Consider the following 18,572-nt stretch of genomic DNA (forward strand, 5'->3'; position numbering starts at 1 on the left):
GTGATGTTCAAAATTCGTTACATTGTCTACAGCATTGCCACATTGTTGCGTTGTTAGTAGCATTGCATTCAGGGTGGAACAATGGTGGATGTCATACAGTTGTATAAGTGGAGTGTGGAGGAGGATGGACATGGACTCATTAAGAAACTAATGGATTTTGAGGTTCTGCCTAAAGAAGGGAATTATATGCGTCCACATATTAAATTTGAACAAGGACGATGCATCAATAGGTAAGTACTCATGGAAGTGTAAAGGGACGGTTGTCTTGAAGAAGAAAAAGTCATGGCCGTGCAATTACTCAGTGTCAATTAGAAAGGGAACTTTTTTCTCTAAATCAAAATTATCACTGTTACAATTATGTATTTTCGTCAATCTGTGGGTATCCAATTGTACATTAAACGTTATTTGTGATCAGGCTGACATTTCACTTAAGACAGCTGTTGACTGGGGTTCATTTTGTCGGGAGGTTGTAGAGCATGCATTGTACAAGAATCGTGAGAAAATTGGAGGTGTCGGCAAAGTGGTAGAGATTGCCGAGTCGAAGTTTGGCCGAATAAAGTACCATCGGGGTCATCGTGTTGAAGGGCAGTGGGTTTTCGGCGGAATTGAAAGAGGAAGTGGACGGTGCTTTCTAGTACATGTCGAGAGGAGGGACACTGACACGTTAGTGAGTATAATTATGGAGTGGATTCTACCAGGTACAACAATAATATCAGACTGTTGGAAGGCCTACAATAACCTGAAGGAGAAGGGTTTTGAGCATCTCAAGGTAAACCACAGTGTGAGCTTCGTGGATGTGGAGACTGGGGCTCACACAAATACTATAGAATCTACCTGGAGGCATGCAAAAGTTAATTTAAATTCTTATGGCACGAAGAAAGTTTTCTTGTCAGGATACTTGGCCAAATACATGTTTTTGAAGAGGTGCAGTCAATTAGGTTTGGACCGTACAGTTGCCTTTTTCAGGCTCATTGGAATGTTATATATCCCCCTCAAAAACTGCGACCAGCCCACGGAAAATGAGGGAAGTGAGAGTGACAACTCAGAAGAGAAGAGTATGTGGACTTGTACAAGTCTTTTTAGGGAACGACACGCTTTTTACGTACTTCTAATAGCCAAAACATAATATTTTTTAAATGTATCCTAACCAACCCTTAAAAATAATTCTCATATTACATTTTTGACGCAGTACTATGCCAAGTACCTAGTTTTTTTTTTATATGAACCTGAAGAAGGAGATAGTATATCTCTGAAACATCGTTCTACGGTAGGAACATATACTCACACACGTAAGTACAATTTTTAACTTTCCTTTTTTAATAATACGGAGGTATTCGTTCATATTTCGCATACTGACTAATTGAAGACACTTAATAATGATTGTGTAGTTAAAATTTGTCTCTCAAGTGCTAAGAAACTGACATTTTTTGAAGGTGCCTGGTCGAAATTAGCATTCAACCTCTACAACGATGGACGGGTAGCTCCACGAACCATACCCCCATATTATTAATGTGTACCCAACTGAAAGTGACTAAAAAATAGCTTTTTTCAAAGCAAAACTTATGAAATATCCTACCTTCAAACATGCCATCTTCCTCACAGATTACTAACAAATTTCGAACATCACTTGTTCATATGAGCAAACATGGTTTCCAATCGTTGTTGATGTATCGAAAATCATCGTGGTAAATCACAATGTCATTTTACAACTTCTGCACGTGACCACCAAATCTTAACTGCAGATACGTCATCAGGACTGCATAATTATTTAGTATTAGAATTATTAACGAAATTACGCCATTTTGAAAGTTAGCCAGCCTTATTTTGAAAGTTCCACACAAGAACGCCAAATTTTAAGTACAGATTCGTGATTAGGAGCCCTAAATTAGTAAAGGTAAAGTGCTCCTCTGTGCATAGCAGCATGAAATGAAGGCGTATAGGGGGTGTGGGGGTAACGCCCCACATTTTCTTGATCCGGTCCTGAGTGGGGGTGATGTGATCAGCATCACACCCCTGACCACCTTTACCCCCCAGGTAACCATGTCATTCGACGCTGGGTGGGCGCTTCCAACGTTAGAAAAGTTCCCAGATTTGAACAGGCTGGGGATCAAACACAGGACCTTTAGCATGGTAGTCAGACGCGTTACCGACTGAGCCACCGTGGCCACTGCCCTAAATTAGTGAGTATGCGAAATATGGATGAAATTCGAGAAGGGTCCGGTATTGTAAAATCATACCCATGTTTCACATACTGAAACCGATGACAAAAGATAAGGTAAGACTTAAGATGACCGGACCCCTCTCAAATTGTCTTTACATTTGGCATACTTACTAATTGAGGCCTGCTAATGATGAATCTGAAGTTAAAATTTGTCGGAAAGTCTAGAAATTGCAACATAATTGCGAACCATTGATGTTAGCCCCACGAACCATTGACATGTGGTTAGGTTAGTTTCGGTTAGGTTAGGCAAACATAGTTAAAATTTCGTGTCGTGGTAGTATCAGGATCTAGAAATTGCAAAATAATTGCGAACCATTCACGCTATTCCCACGAACCATTGACGTGTGGTTAGGTTAGTTTCAGTTAGGTTAGGCAAACATAGTTAAAATTTGGTGTTGTGGTAGTATCAGGTATTTATATATTTGCTTGTGAAACAAAAAATGTCGCGAAAATCGACAGTTTCCATTCCGAAAACTAACAGCTTATTTTGCAATTTCTAGACGTTTCCGACAACTTCACTCCTTTATTTCCTAAGTATTTACATTTGTACTTGCCTGTTATGCATAGCGGAACATTTTTGAACGTGGGATTTGGTTTTTACACGGAAAAAAGCGTAAATTTTCACATTACAAGTATTTATTGTTTGTTGCTAATTCGCTTTCGTTACACACAATATGGCGGGCAAATTTTGACTCATGTTGTCTATCGTTAGCTGATATGCAGTGTTTCCAAACTTATTAACCGGAAAATGCCGCAAACTATTCACAGAAGGTTTTTAAGCGAAAATTGTTCCACAAACCATTCACAGAAGGTTAGGTTAGGTTCAGTTAGGTTAGGCAAACATAAAAAATCAAATTGGAAAAAAAATTCACAATGCAACCTTCACTTATTAACCGAAAAGTGCCGCACAAATTATTCACAGAAGGTTTTTAAGCGAAAAGTGATTCACAATTAATCCACAAACCATTCACGGAAGGTTAGGTTAGGTTCAGTTAGTTTTGGGCAAACAGAAAATTAAATTGAAAAAAAAACAAAAACAATTCACAATGCAACCTTCACACGTCTTGTAAAACTACTGTGTGGTTGCTACACTAACAGGGGGTTACATAATCGAACGCACGGAATATTTGATTCACGTAGTCGACACTAATGGTGGAAAGAGCTATCGTGCATCGGACATACATTTATGTCGAAAAATACATGATTTACCGGCCAAATAAGTTGAACAAAAGGAGAAAACACTTCCACGAGCTTCCAAAAGTCTACAGAAACTCAGTTCCGTAAGTAGTTTCTCCTGTAAATTTGAAGAAATGTGTTTTCACTATACCATACTGTTACCGATTCGTGATTAGGAGGCCTCAATTAGCAAAAGGTAAAAGGTAAAGTGCTCCCCTGTGCTTAGCACCACGCCATGAAGGTGTACAGGGGGTGCGGGGGTAACGCCCCACACTTTCTTGATCCGGTCGTGAGTGGGGATGATGTGATCAGCATTAGGTACTACTTTACTATACCGGAGACACCTATCAATGATTTATTTCACAATTTTTTACATTGCTAACGTACTATTCTGCATTGCGGAACATTTCTTTAGGTGAAATAATTAATTTCTAACGAAAATAATGTATATTTCTTACATTAACGAGTACTTACTGTCGTTCCTTATTTCCCACAAACCATCCACGGGTAGCCCTAAAAACCATTGACGTTAGCCCAAAAATTCACGATAATCCCACGAACCATCATGGGTCGAGGTATGCCTACTAGGTTAGGTTAGGTTCCATTAGCACTCCTTTCATTCAATTTAGCATATACGGAGGCTCGGGTACCCTTTTCTACACCCTCAATTTTTCGCACATTTCAAATATTCTCGTTACAAAAATTAGTTCTTCATAATAAACGATGTTTCTAAATATCGCGGAAAGTAATTTTTTAGATCTACGTGCTACGAAACTTACGTTTTTTATGAAATTAAAATTCCTTGCGTAACGTCAAAAAGGTTTTTCACAACTTTATGATGGCGAATGATGCATTCATGTCACAGGCGCAAGTCTGAAGATTTCGGATGATCGATTTATGTCACAGGCGCACGTCTGATTTTTTTCTTTTTCTTTTTATGATTGACTTGTGCAATAGGAACATTTGCGATTGCGATATATTCTCTGTGCGATATATTGGTAGATTGGACATTTCAGACATTCGATTTCATTTATGCGACTTCAGAAATTGGAAATAATAATATTTTTTTCGCAACTGCATGCCGTAAAGGGGAGGGTTGTTTTTTCTAAATGACTTGTGGGATGGGATAATTTGCGACTTCTAGTTTTTATGATGGGAAGGGAGTGGAGGTTGGTATTCTGTGGAAAAGGCCAACAAGGACTTTCAACGTAGGTGTTACTTCATTTTTGGACTTACAAATTGAAATTCGACCCACAATTCAATACCTGGCCTTGGTAAAAAGAGGTAAGTTACCTTCTTTGGTTTAATTTTAGCCTTCATTACAGGGAGATGGTCTGCTGCCCCACGAACCATTGGCGCTAGCCCCACGAACCATTGGCGCTAGCCCCACGAACCATTGGCGCTAGCCCCATGAACCATTGGCGCTAGCCCCACAAACTATTGGCGCTAGCCCCACAAACCATTGGCGCTAGCCCCACAAACCATTGGCGCTAGCCCCACAAACCATTGGCGCGTGGATACGTTAGTTCAGTTAGGTTGAGATCGATAGTTAAAATTTGGTGGCGTGTTAGTATCACGATCTAGAAATTGGAAATAATTGTGAACCATTTCAAACGACAAAATTTCAACTTTAAACGGCTGTACAGTCGTAAATACTTCTTTCCGCGTTCCATTTTTTTTTAATTCACAAATAGGATCAAATAATGTTCATAATGACAAAAAAAATATTCAAAATTCGAGGGTGTAGAATAGGGTACCCGACCCCAAAACTACATTCCCGAACATCAACAACGCTACAGAAAATGATTTGCGTAAGTACTTTCTCCTGTAAATTTGAAGAAATCCGTCTCCGGTATAGTCAAGTGTTACCCAGCATTACGCCCGACAGCCTTTAAATCCCAGGGTTTCCCCATGTCATTCGACGCTGGGTGGGCGCCGGGCCGCTTCCAACGTTAGAAAAGGTCCCGGATTTGAACCCGGGACCTTTAGCATGGTAGTCAGACGCGTTACCGACTGAGCCACCGTGGCCAATTAGCGAGTATGATAAATATGAAGAAAATCGGAGAGGGGTCTGGTCATATTACGTGGTTCCAAAGATAAAACCAATAATACGTGTCACAGTCGAGGACAAGTAAAAATCTTGTATGGTTTAAAGGATTTATGGAGTGTGTCCGACTAACGGTAACCTTATACTAATCCTTACCTTCAATATGTTACCCTTCTTCGTTTTTCTTATGAACGTTTTCTGAGTTAACATTATTGAAAAACTCTATCGCACGAAAAGGTCACAAAACATAAAAACACACGTTTAATTCTGATTTACATGTGAAGCTGTGCACGGATTATGCATGTCAAAGAGCGTATGCACAGGCGTATGTAAGCTCTAGCGGCTCTAGTAATCTGTGGGCTGCACCACAGATTATAGCAAACAAGCAAACTGGTGATGGTGAATGTGACAGTGACAGTGATAAACTTATATCTTCCTACCTTGCCCCCCCTCCAACTTAACAGACAATGTAGCCAAGGCCTCTCCAGCTTTCGCGTGTCTACTCGATGGACCTACCTAAGAACATCAACAACTTTGTTGATTATCTTTATTGTATTGGACTATAAAAAGATTCAATTTCATAATCTACTTTCAAATCATAGTAATGTTTTAATGTGGTATTTTCACGCATAACTGGCTGCAGTGACACCTGAACTGAAGTACAAGGCAAATTGGATTTCGTAATGTAAGGTCAAAAAAATTGGAGAATACATGGTGCAAATTATGAAACTAAGGTTCCCAATAGCATTTGGGACAATACTGGTCGTCTTTTATTCGGGATTTCGTTACAGGTAAAGCTCTCGTACAAAAGTAAGTTAAGTAGTTGTTATTGGTGCATCATAACGTACAACACAAAGCTAACGATAACGGTAGGCGAAATGTCCACCGCTAGTTTTATTTTACCATCTATATGGTTTTAAGGAATGGTGGTGTGTGCATGGTGAAGCAACCGGTGTCCTTTGCTTATTGACGTTTATATTTCAATACATTAACATGACAGCAAATTGACTGAATTGAAAGAAAATAGTGATGGACAATTTCACCTATTACATTTGCCCTCTGCTGTAATTTACGTAGATAGCGATAAGCGATAAAAATTAGCAGTGTTGCAATCTTGTTTTGAAAATCCCTACCGCTATCCCTCTCGCAGGGTTGCAACACTGCGCAGTTGTATCGCTGTCGCGCTTTTCTATTTACTTAAATACACATTTTTCGTTGTTTTTGTGTTGTGTTAATGTTCTAAAACTTCTCTGTTCTACAACTGTTGTTTATAAGAATTTTCGATCATAGTACAGTTCCCCCTCCCACACCACCAGCGAATAAATAAAACTATAGATGATGAAATGGAGCGAATTGACAATTTAGAGAAAGTCTCCAATTTTGTTAATTTTCGGTATACTAATTTAGGCCTCCTAATCACAAATCTGTTCTAAAAAACCGAGGATCATGTCTGGAAATTTAAAAAAAAGCCGATTGATTTTTTTTTTATATATAAATATAGGTGTATATGCATATTTTTTCGGTACCAGTTTCATAGATCGGAAACACATTAAAATCGGATATTTTGTGTTTCGCATGGTTCGTACTTACCAATTGTGTATTGCAGAACATAGTTCAAGGTGCCATTATGCTTTTTACATGAAAACAAACACTTTTTCTACTAAAATAACGCATTTTTCTAAGTGCTACTGAATGCAAGTAATGGTGCGATATTGCTTACTTTGCGAATGATATCGCTTCTTTTGTTTCCGAATATCAGTGTTTCCAACCTTCTTCACAGAAAAATACCTACTATCGTGTTCGTCACGTGTGCAAATTGCACATTATGCATGGGTAGCTGATGGATAGCCCCACGAACCATCCAGATAAGGTTAGGTTAGGTTAGGCAAGTTAAAAAAAAAGGGGGTTGGAAACATTGACATGATTTCCCGGTCAAATAGATACCACGATGACAGAAAATACCTCGACTAACGTTGGAAACCTTAGAGAAACTCATTTCCGTAAGTAGTTTCTTCTGTAAAAATGAAGAAATGTGTCTCCGATGTATGGAACTCTTACCGTTTTTCGAACGAAAATGTAATCTCCTGTCATTGTTTCCAACCACGCCATTGTTTTACAAGAAAATGATTTATGATGTTCAATTCTACTACGAACCCTATTTTTTCGATGACTTTAGGGATGAAATGAGTGCTAATGGAACCTAACCTAACCTTGTGTGAATGGTTCGTGGGGCTACCCGTGGATGGTTTTTGGGGCTAACGTCAATGGTTTGTGGGGCTACCCGTGGATGGTTTTTGGGGCTAAAGAACAATGTTTCATCAAAATGTACAATTTCCAGACGTAACCCCCAGTTTTTTACAACAGATTCGTGATTAGGAGGCCAAAATTAGTTAGTATACCAAAAATTAAGAACATTGGAGACTTTCTCTATATTGTCAATTCTTACCGATCAAATTTACTGTAACAGTCATTTCTACAATTCTGGAATACTTCGTCTTGCTCCTATGAAACTGAAAAAAATCATTAAACATTCAGGCCAGTTACCCCACGTTTTTCAAGGAGTTGTCACTGTTGTAGCACACTGTGGGCATGTATTCTATGTTAATTTTAACACCTGTTTTTACTATTTAAATCATTAAATGCTCATGTGCAATAAGAAGATTTACGGTAACGGTTCAGATTGTTTTACAATTTTTTCAAATTCTCCTAGCAGGAAGACTAATTATCGTTGGAAATATTTGGCAATCATTGTCACACGAAATTTGAGCCTTTCTTAAAAGTAATGAGCACTGTTTGGACTTTGGGAAAACTTAAAAAGTACCTTTCACAAGCATGCATACTTTCCATGGACAACATATTATCCATTGCTAGAAGCGACAGTAGGTATCGTAAACTAGTGAGAATGAATGTAGAAGTAAATTAGAACCTTTTTGAAACTAATCATCACAGTTTTTATTTTGAAAAAGTCCAATTCATGGGCAAAATTAAGATCTTAGAGGTGTCTTGCACAAAACTCCCTGTCCTGCATGCCTATTCCCCTCTTTCTTAAAGGTCTGTATTTTGAAAAATTCCAATTCATAGGCAAAATTAAGATCTTAGAGGTGTCTTGCGCAAAGCTCCCCGTCCCGCATGCCTATTCCCCTCTTCCTTAAGGGTCTCCCTTATTGCACAATGCAAGGACAATCTTGTGTTCTGACGTTACTGGGGAATACTTTCATTATTAGGGCCTAAGGGCTAGGTTTAGTTCTCTTAGTGTAAGTAAATAAATACATTAAATAGTATTGATTAATTTAACTACTTACGTGAGCGAGTATGGAGTCTTATTAGGACAACGTTTCGGAGGTCAGACTGCCTCCTTCATCAGGTTCGTGGATGTTTCTAGGCACAGAGCATAGTGCCACGTAAAAAAGAAGTGTTGATAAGACTCCATACTCGGTCACGTAAGTAGTTAAATTAATCAATACTATTTAACATAGTTATTTCCTTTAAGAGTGAATAACATGCACAAATCTACAATATGTTAGCATAAGTAATACATTTACAGTGTATTTACGTAGGTATTCTTAGTCTGACGTCAGAACGCAAGGTTGTCCTTGCATTGTGCAAAACTGGACACAGAATTATATAGAAGTGTACAGAAGTGAAAAACCAGTGTCAAGGTATAACGCAGTAATCACAAAAACTCCACAGTATGTGTTAGACAAAATCGAACCATCGAATGTATCATCAGTGTAATTTAGTATTTTAAGGAATATTATTGTGGGGGGGGGGGGATATCATATGTTGGGAAGAGAGCAATTGGTGATAAGTGTGAGGCCCATGGCCAACATATTGATTACAAGGACTTCCTCCTTTTATCATTTGAAAATGGTAATTTTTATAATTAGTCATTTTCTTCAAAGTTAGTTTTGCTCATATTACAAAAGTACAGATATACTTTATAGAAGAGCAATTAGGAAGTTTCACAGTGTTAATGGAACTGTTTTGTATTTTCAATTAAAGAATTATCACATTCTTATAATTAGAGCTCGGATTTTTAGGTGCTAAAAATCAGAAAAATATTTATTTTTTATGTGCTCAAAATATGGAAACTATTAACATTTTATGTAGTTAAACATGGAAAATATGCATTTTTTATGTGCTAAAAATGACAATTTCTACTTAAAACAACTTACTCACCAAATGAAATTAGCATGTTTTGGTGAATAATGGTGAATTACAATACACCACAACTGTCATCATTAAATTGTCCATCACAAAGGACTGTGCTAAAAATGACAATTTCTGCTTAAAACAATTGTACTCACCAGATGAAATTAGCATGTTTTGGTGAATCAAGGTGAATTACAATACACCACAACTGTCATCATTAAATTGTCCATCACAAAGGACTGACGGTTGCCCTGAAACAGTGCCTTACACTACGAAAATGTCCATTCCATGTCACACGAAGTCAACCTCGCATACTTAAGGCAGTATGATATTTCACTCACACTTAAATATCCAATATTTTCTTCCTGTTCACCGTCCAATTCATTTGAAATATTACACATGTTAAAGCCAGATTTTTTTTGCCATGACATGCTGGAATTTTCTGAGAAGCAATTGTGCCTTTGGTCCATTAAGTTTACAGAAAATTTTCCCTCTGTAAGATGCGAAAATAAGTGCAGCGACTACAAAAAAATGACTTTTGAGTTCTTTCTGGGAAATCTTTTTTTTAAAAAAAATAAGAAAATAAAAGTAGGTATGAAATTTTATGTGGAATTTCTGTGACAAAACAAGCATTTGATGCATTTATGAGCGAATATTGAGAAATATGTATTTACATAAAAATAAATTAGAAAATATGTGTTTTTATGTGAAATAAAATTTGGTATATAGGCTCCAGTTACCATGATCGGAATTTGTAACTCACTTATGAGGTCATATCTACTCGCAGAAAAAATATTTATTTACCTAAAAATCCGAGCCCTACTTATAATAACCTACTCATTTGTATGCCAGATGCAGTGTAGAATTTTTTCTGGGTCAACAGCAAAATTTTGGAGTTCCAACAAATCGAACATGGCACTGCTACACCTAAGGTGAGAGTGGTAACAATTTGGCTATGTGGGGGGGGGGGGGGGGTCACATCTATTTGCTTCATTGGAATATTTAAGGGATTTGCATTTTAGGATTCCTTTAAGATTGCTAAAAATGTTATTTTATCACTATTCAAGAAAGTATTGCCATGATTCAAAGTAAAATCTCAGCCAGGACCTTAGGCTGCTAGGAACTTTTCAAGCACACACTTTTCCTTTGTGCAATGACAGAAAACGATGTTCTTATGAGCCAAGTGAAATTTTGAAATTCTCTCCCTTAGCCCCCATAATCAACAAAAAATTCAAAAAAAATATTGCTGTCAAGAGCTTACAATATTGATTGTTGAAAATTGTAAAAAAAAGAGATTATATTCAATTTGACATCATGCAGTGCACTTTTGGGAAGAAGCAAAATGAAGTCAGGCAAAAAGATTTGCACCTATTAAAGAAAGCAAAATATGTGTTATGAGAAGCCTTGTTACAGCGAAAAATTTGTGATATTTTATATCTACACATTCCTGATATGATCATGATAATCACACCTTGATTGAATTTGGCAAAGATCATACGCACAATGCTTACTCGGCATGTTTTCAATTAGATGAAAGTCTGAAATTACAAAATGATTTTTAAAACAATACTAGGTCCTCTGTTATTTCTAATGTAGATGATCTCCCATCAGCTGTACATGCATCAACTACCCTACTCCATGCAGATGATATCTCTCCAAGTATTGTAGGTTATAAAATGAATTTTCTGCTACTACAGTCTAATAGCACTTTATGGAGCAACTCAACAAAACTGTCAAAGGTATTAATTCTTTACAAATAAATAAATTAATCGAAACTATGGTCCATGATCCTACACATACATTTTGTAAAAACAAACTATTTGCCCAACTTAACAAAACTGTAGTCCACAAAACAAGAATTGTAATTAGAATACTTGTATCATGTAATCCAAGTACATCATATGTATATAATGAAAAAAAATTAATCAAATATCAAGTTTTGGAGAAATTACAAGGCTTGTCCAGAAAGTAAAGATACAAACACATTTGCACGTTAGGGGGAAAATGTGTACCAAAGTTGGCAACACTGGCAGTAACCGTGATCCATACGACGAGGATTGGGAGTGAGTCATCAGTGCTGTGCTGAGTCTTGTGCGAGGAACATGCGTTGGAAATGGCATCGGCGATACCGAATCCCGCCAAGTACAAAGTGTGCACCGTGATCAGGTTTTTGCAGGCACAGCAGCATCGGAGATCCACCGAGAAATTGTGACTGTACGGGAACGTAATGAATCGTGAAAATGTGGCGAAATGGTGCCGTGCCTTCGCGGAAGGTCGACGTGATGTTCATGATGAAGAGAGAAGTGGGAGGCCGTCCGTGATCACTGACGACCTTCGCAATCGTGTTGAAGCAGAGGTGCGTGCAAATAGGCGGGTGACAATTTGAGAATTGTGTGTGTTTCCTGACAGTTCCAAAACCACTATTCATGAAGTTGTGAGTGGGTTAGGGTACAGAAAGTTGTGTGCACGCTGGGTCCCAAAACACTTGACTGACGAACACAGAATCAAATGACTGGGATATGCACTTCACTTTCTTACTCGCTATGCAGAAGAGGGAGATGCATTCGTGAACTCCATTGTGACAGGTGATGAAACATGGGTGTTCCACCATACGCCTGAATCCAAGCAGCAATCACTGCAGTGGTGCCATTCTCCAAAAGCCAAAAATTCAGAACGTCAATTTCAACCCGCAAGCTGATGGCAACTGTTTTCTGGGATCGCCACGGCATCCTGCTGGTGGAATTCATGCTGCCTGGAAGAACGATTAAAGCTGAAATCTACTGCCAGACTTTGAAACATCTTCGATGTGCAATTCAAAACAAATGGCGAGGCATGTTGTCAAGTGGAATCTGCTTTATTCACGACAATGCCTGCCCCCATGCAGCGAATGTCACCAAGGATCTGCTTGCAGTTTCAATGCGAGGTCCTTCACCATCCGCCATACATCCCCGACCTTGCACCAAGCGACTACCACCTGTTCCTGTACCTCAAGAAACATCTTGGTGGAAAACACTTTGCCGACGACAATGAAGTCAGGGAAGAAGTCACAATTTGGTGCCAGATGCAGGCGGCGGATTTCTACGATTCAGGGATACAAAAACTTGTTCCGTGTTTGGACAATGGTGGCACTTACGTGGAGAAATAGCCTCTGTATCATTGTATCAAGTGTAACTTTAGTTGCGAGCAGTACATTTGTTTTATATCTTATTTTTGGTTTGTATCTTTACTTTCCGGACAAGCCTCGTATGCGAATATTATAGTCATGTGGTCCAGCCAGCAAGAATGGTTTATAATTATGATGCTTGGGACACAGGTCACAGCTGTGTTCAAAGCTTAAAATGTAAAACTTTCAGTAACAAATGTAATAATAATGATATTTATGTTGCAGACACTCCTTCATGACAGACCTGGATGATAAACGGGCAGAGTTATTTAAAGAAGATGAAGATGGTAAAAGGCTTGTTCAAGAAGCAAAATTGAAAATGTTTAAATAAACACGTTCATCATTCTTTTTCTGTAAACTGAAATGATTGTTGTTGTAAGACTGATAAGCCCATTTTTGTATTGTGCGGTAATATAAATGATATTGTCAAAGTCACATTTGTTTTGCTTTGGGTAGTCATTCAAAACCTTAGGCCAGAAGTTTGTGTCGTGTACTGTATAGTGTAAAAACTCATTTTTGTAAATAAATAACAATGCAGACTTTCTGTATGTGATTTTTAATTCAGAAGTGTATACATGTACAATGATAGCCAATGCCACAAAATAATCATAAACATAGAATGACAAAAACGTGTACTAGAATCTACATTGTGATAAGGCTGTACCTTGGCTTGATAGCCCAGTGGTGAAGGATTAGCATAGAATGTTTGAAATTTTTCACTAATATGTTACAAAAATATTTATTTTGTATATTTCAGACTTCAAAAATGTTGGGAGATATTTGAATTCTTGGATTCTACGTTTAGAATTGTATGTATTGCCACTATCAGTACCCATAGCATTGGCTTGATTAAAATTCACTTCATAAAGAAAAGTAATGCCATTTTACCTTGACAAAATATATTTCGTAGTCACCTATATTGAGAGTAACATGGAATTAACATTTATTTTTACAGTACTTACTGAATTTGATCACATTTTAATTTCTTTTACACTTTTCCTTTTAGATAGTGTCAATAATTTTACTGATCCAATATACTGGAACCCAAATTTTACATTTTCCCGCATTTTAAGTTCTTTCACCTTGGTCCCCTGAAAAACGTAAAATCAAGGTTTCACTGTATTTCTGTAGGCCGCTTTTAAATTAATGTTTAAAAACTCCAGTATTTGGTTAATAAACTTGTGCATCATGGTTTTGTAAACTTCTAAATGTGCAGTTTATTTTTGTAAGGCAACACATCTTGTCTTCAAGTTAACCAGTTACAATTAAGATGAATAAATCATGTGGGGCCTTCATGGAACTTTGCAATGCTATATCAGATCAGTTTAATGTTGCGTATGGTATATTATACCATATATAGCAATATATAACATTGGTATATTATCATCAGCAGCAACCAATCAAAACACTCAAGGAAGGAGAGGACTATGTCCGTCTCCACATCCCAGCACTGCCCAATCTTGTGTAAATTTCACTGTGTGAATTCTGTAACTTCAGATTATATTAAGCAACAACATTTTACTGTCGATATGATGGACCATGATGACCATGATGCTGATCACATCACTTCCAAAATGGCAGAGACCGAGAATATGTGTGGCCCTACCCCTACATGGCACGGTGCCATATGTACGGAGAACTCTATGACTTTTAGGAATTGCTGATACCAGCTAATACCTTTCCCACGTCAGGATATATGAGTTGTGCAAAATTTCTGTCACCAAGATTCTGACATCACTATTTCTTTAATAAATGACAACTATTTCAATATTTCGATTAACACACATCTATTAAGATTTGTTTTATTTTACTTCACCTTTTGTGCCACTTTCGGCTAATTTGCAAAGATGGGGATGAGTGATATGATGAAATTGTTGAATGGAAACTCACAAACATCCATGCCCAAGCCAGTATTCAAACCTGGGACCCCTGGTGCCATAGCAGGATGTGCTAACTACTCTGCCACATGGGCGACACATCATCTATGAAGACTTCGAAGCTTGGATTGCCATGGTATAATTTAACCATGATCTGACGACACCTTCAACTAAGTGTAGTGGAACTTCCGATGCTTTTCAAGAAGAATAAGAAAAAATGTAATTTACTCGAGAAGTTCCTTTTTGGAGAACCCCTCTGATATTAATCCCAGAGAATAGAAAAATTCCAAAATATAGTATTACTATATACTTACGATCATACTAAGTTTATTTTAAAATTGCATAGTTTATCAAAAAATTAAATAATTTGTATTACACAATACAGGATGGCCTCTGGGAGCATCATAAAACTCAAGTATAATTCCCGGTTTTCAAGGTGAAATTTCCAAAAATTCAAGGATACAAGCAGAGGTTTTCTCTATTTCAACCTTATGTATTACTGCCTCTCACACCCACACACATACACACAGAGATATAAAAAAAAAAAAAAGTAAAGTGCTTCCCTGTGCATAGCACCTCGCCATGAAGGCGTATAGGGGGTGTGGGGGTAACGCCCCACACTTTCTTGATCATGAGTGGGGGTGATGTGATCAGCATCACGCCCCTGACCACCTTTACCCCCCAGGAACCCATGTTATTCGACGCTGGGTGGGTGCCGGGGCCGCTTCCATCGTTAGAAAAGTTCCCAAATTTGAACCGGCCGGGGATCGAACCTGGGACCTTTAGCATGGTAGTCAGATTTATTTATTTATTTATTTATTGAACTCAACAGGTACATACCTAATTACAGAGCCCATATGAAGGATACATAGTCATTACAATTACATATATTTCTGTAATATAGAGATAGAAATTATATATATATATATATATATAAATATTAAAAATATTTTTTTATATATACACTTTATCACACAATTTAAATACGAACTTATGTGTTTAAGCTTAGGCCATTGTGTTAATACTGGCTTTACTGAAGTCTCTTAGGTTCATAGAAAAGATGTCAATGGTGTTATTCTTGATTAGCAAATTATTGTAACTGGTGCACATTCTCCACAATGGAGATTTCTTTTTAATTTCGGATCTAGCCTTCTTTATAAGAAAAACTTCATTCTTTAGTCTAGTTTTCGACGACGGGATTCGAAAATTAATCAGGCAGAGTAGATGTTCAGCATCTATTTCGTGATTTAACAATTTCCACAAGAATACCATTTCATGCAACCTTCTTCTGTGACACAGCTTTGTAAACCGACATTCATATATTAGGTTGTCGTAGTGTTCAAATGTGGGGTAAACTTTCTGAAATTTGTATTTTAAAAATCTAAGAAATCTCGATTGGACTCTTTCAATTGCTACACTGTACTTTGCTGTGTCTGTATTCCATATAACAGATGCATATTCGAGTTTGGGTCTTACATATGAATAATACAAAACTTTTAGTGTCTCTATACTCTTGAAATCCCTCCCCATTCTAAGAATAAACCCAAGGTTCTTGAACGCTCCACTAATTATTTGTTCTACATGTTTATTAAAAGTAAGATTTGAATAAAAAATAACCCCTAAATCCTTGACTGTAAAATTTCTTGCTAGAGTATTGTTGTATATTTGATACTGAAATTCAACTGGGTTTTTCTTTCGAGTATATATTACATAATGACATTTACTGATATTTAGTGTTAAATCATTGATTTTTGTCCACGTTTCTAACTTTGTAACATCATTTTGAAGTTGCACACTGTCATCTTGTTTGCTTATTTTCCTGTAAAATTTCAGGTCATCTGCAAACAGCAATTTGTGTGAGTTTTCAAATGAATCCGGCAAATCGTTAATAAGTAATGTGAAAAGAAGTGGCCCAAGGTTAGACCCCTGAGGTACTCCTGAGGTGACTCTTATCTCGTCGGATGTGTGGCCTTTATACGTTACGTACTGCTTACGGTTCTGCAAATAGGAAGCGAACAGTTGACGCAGTGGTTCAGAAATATTGAAGCATGCTAATTTACTTAATAGAATATCGTGGTTAACCAGGTCGAACGCTTTGCAAAAGTCGGTATATATTACGTCAACCTGACCTCCTTCGTCCAATGTTGAACTAATAAAATTGGTAATATCGGAGAGATTGGTCAACACCGATCTACGTGGTACAAAGCCATGCTGAAACGATGATATTACAGGTTTTACGTGGGTAAATATGTAACGGTGCATGATTTTTTCGAATATTTTTGCTGGGGCTGATAATATACTTATTGGTCGGTAGTTTTGTACGTCATTAGTGTTATTGCTTTTGGGAAGTGGACAAATTTGCCGTGGCTTTCCATTTTTCAGGAAATTTGTGTTTTGCAAGAATTAAATTGAAAATGAGATATAACGGGTATTTCAATATATTACTGCAACCTTTAACTACATAGGGCGGTATCTTGTCCGGTCCGGCTGATTTCTTAGGTTTTAATTTTTTAATTGCTTTTTCTACGTCTTCAATTTGTATCTCTGTAATATTAAGATTATCCAAAGTTTCATATTGTTTATGGTTAGGCAATACTTTCATGTCATATCTAGGGGGATCTTTTTTATACACCGACTGAAAATGCTGTGCAAAAGCTTCGACTACTGATAGTCGGTCTGACAACACTTTATCTTTGAAAAGTACAGGATCTTTGTTACTTTTCCTGCGTTTATTTGTAACAAACGACCAAAACTGGGTGCTATCTTTTGCAATATTTATTTCCGAATTGGCAACATAACTGTTGTATGCATCAATAATTTCTTTCCTCACTATTGTTCGAAATTCGCTAAATTTATTGTAGTGGTATCGAAAGTCTCCCGCCTGTTTTTTCCACTTCTTGTGGTGATAATGTTTCCTATTTATATTTTTAATAATGCTGCTCGTAAACCAACACGGGTATTGTCTTTTGCGGCTTTTCTTTAAGGGGATACATTCATCGAATATTTTATATATAATTTCATAAAACACGTCTGTAGCTTGATCAACGTCATTCTTTGTTTTCAATACATCCCAGTTCGTGTTAAGCAGCTTGTGATAGATTGATGGAAAGTCGGCTTTACTAAAGTTGTACTGTAGCTTATTACGAGTTTTGTCGCGGGTTTCTTTGACATAATTAATATCTATCTACTAGCAGCGAGGGATGGTGTGTGTCTTCAGGAACTAGTGGCTGTGTGTTTCGTGTTACTGTTATTCCCTGCCCATTTATCAAAAACAAATCGAGTGTTTTCCCATTGCTATTTTTAATGTCGTTCAAGCTTTTTAGTTGATATACATTAATAAAGTTGTTTAAATCGAAATACGTTGTTGCTGATGAACTAGTTAGATTATAATTGCTACCAGTTATATCTGTCAGATTAAAGTCCCCACCTATCAGGAGTTTAGCGTCACCAGGTTGACAGTGCGTTACCGACTGAGCCACCGCGGCCACTTACACACACACAGAGATATATTAACAATAATATGAACAGAATGTGTGATTACAATGTATTCAAAAGGTTTAATTCAATTTTAAAGAACAGTATATTTATTTAAAATATTCTGAATAGTTTGAATGTTACAGATATGAGTTTACTACTTTTTTAAATATATGTCATGTATAAATGCTCTGAAGCTCTGATAGCACTGTAATGAGCAGTGGATGCAAATACAACAAATTACGAAAATAATGTAGGTGATATAAAGCAGGTTGTCAACACTGGTTCAAATCAGAATGCACATCTCTGCCACAGGGGCGGCGCCAGAAATTTTTCACCGGGTGGGCAGAAGCTGTATATTGATAGATTAGGGTGGGCAGGTATAAATGTATGGCCATACGTTTATACGTATCCCCTCCTCTCTTACACTCTTACAATGAAACGTTTTATGTGAGTTCTTTA

At 37.3% G+C, this 18,572-nt stretch overlaps 1 protein-coding gene across 1 annotated transcript in view; it reads right to left on the reverse strand.

The window, feature by feature from the left end:
• Dis3 (exosome complex exonuclease RRP44-like protein Dis3) overlaps window positions 1-5,756 on the reverse strand; it is a 126,187-nt gene extending 120,431 nt beyond the window's left edge. Inside the window, exon 1 of the mRNA XM_083119135.1 lies at window positions 5,601-5,756. Coding sequence (XP_082975261.1) covers window positions 5,601-5,654 — 54 coding nt within the window. The 5' untranslated portion in view covers window positions 5,655-5,756. The remainder of the gene's footprint in view (window positions 1-5,600) is intronic.
• Window positions 5,757-18,572: the final 12,816 nt, after the last annotated feature.

Source organism: Lepisma saccharinum, chromosome 3, assembly GCF_977018435.1.
Source record: "Lepisma saccharinum chromosome 3, izLepSacc3.1, whole genome shotgun sequence".
In the NCBI taxonomy this organism is placed as follows: Eukaryota; Metazoa; Arthropoda; class Insecta; order Zygentoma; family Lepismatidae; genus Lepisma; species Lepisma saccharinum.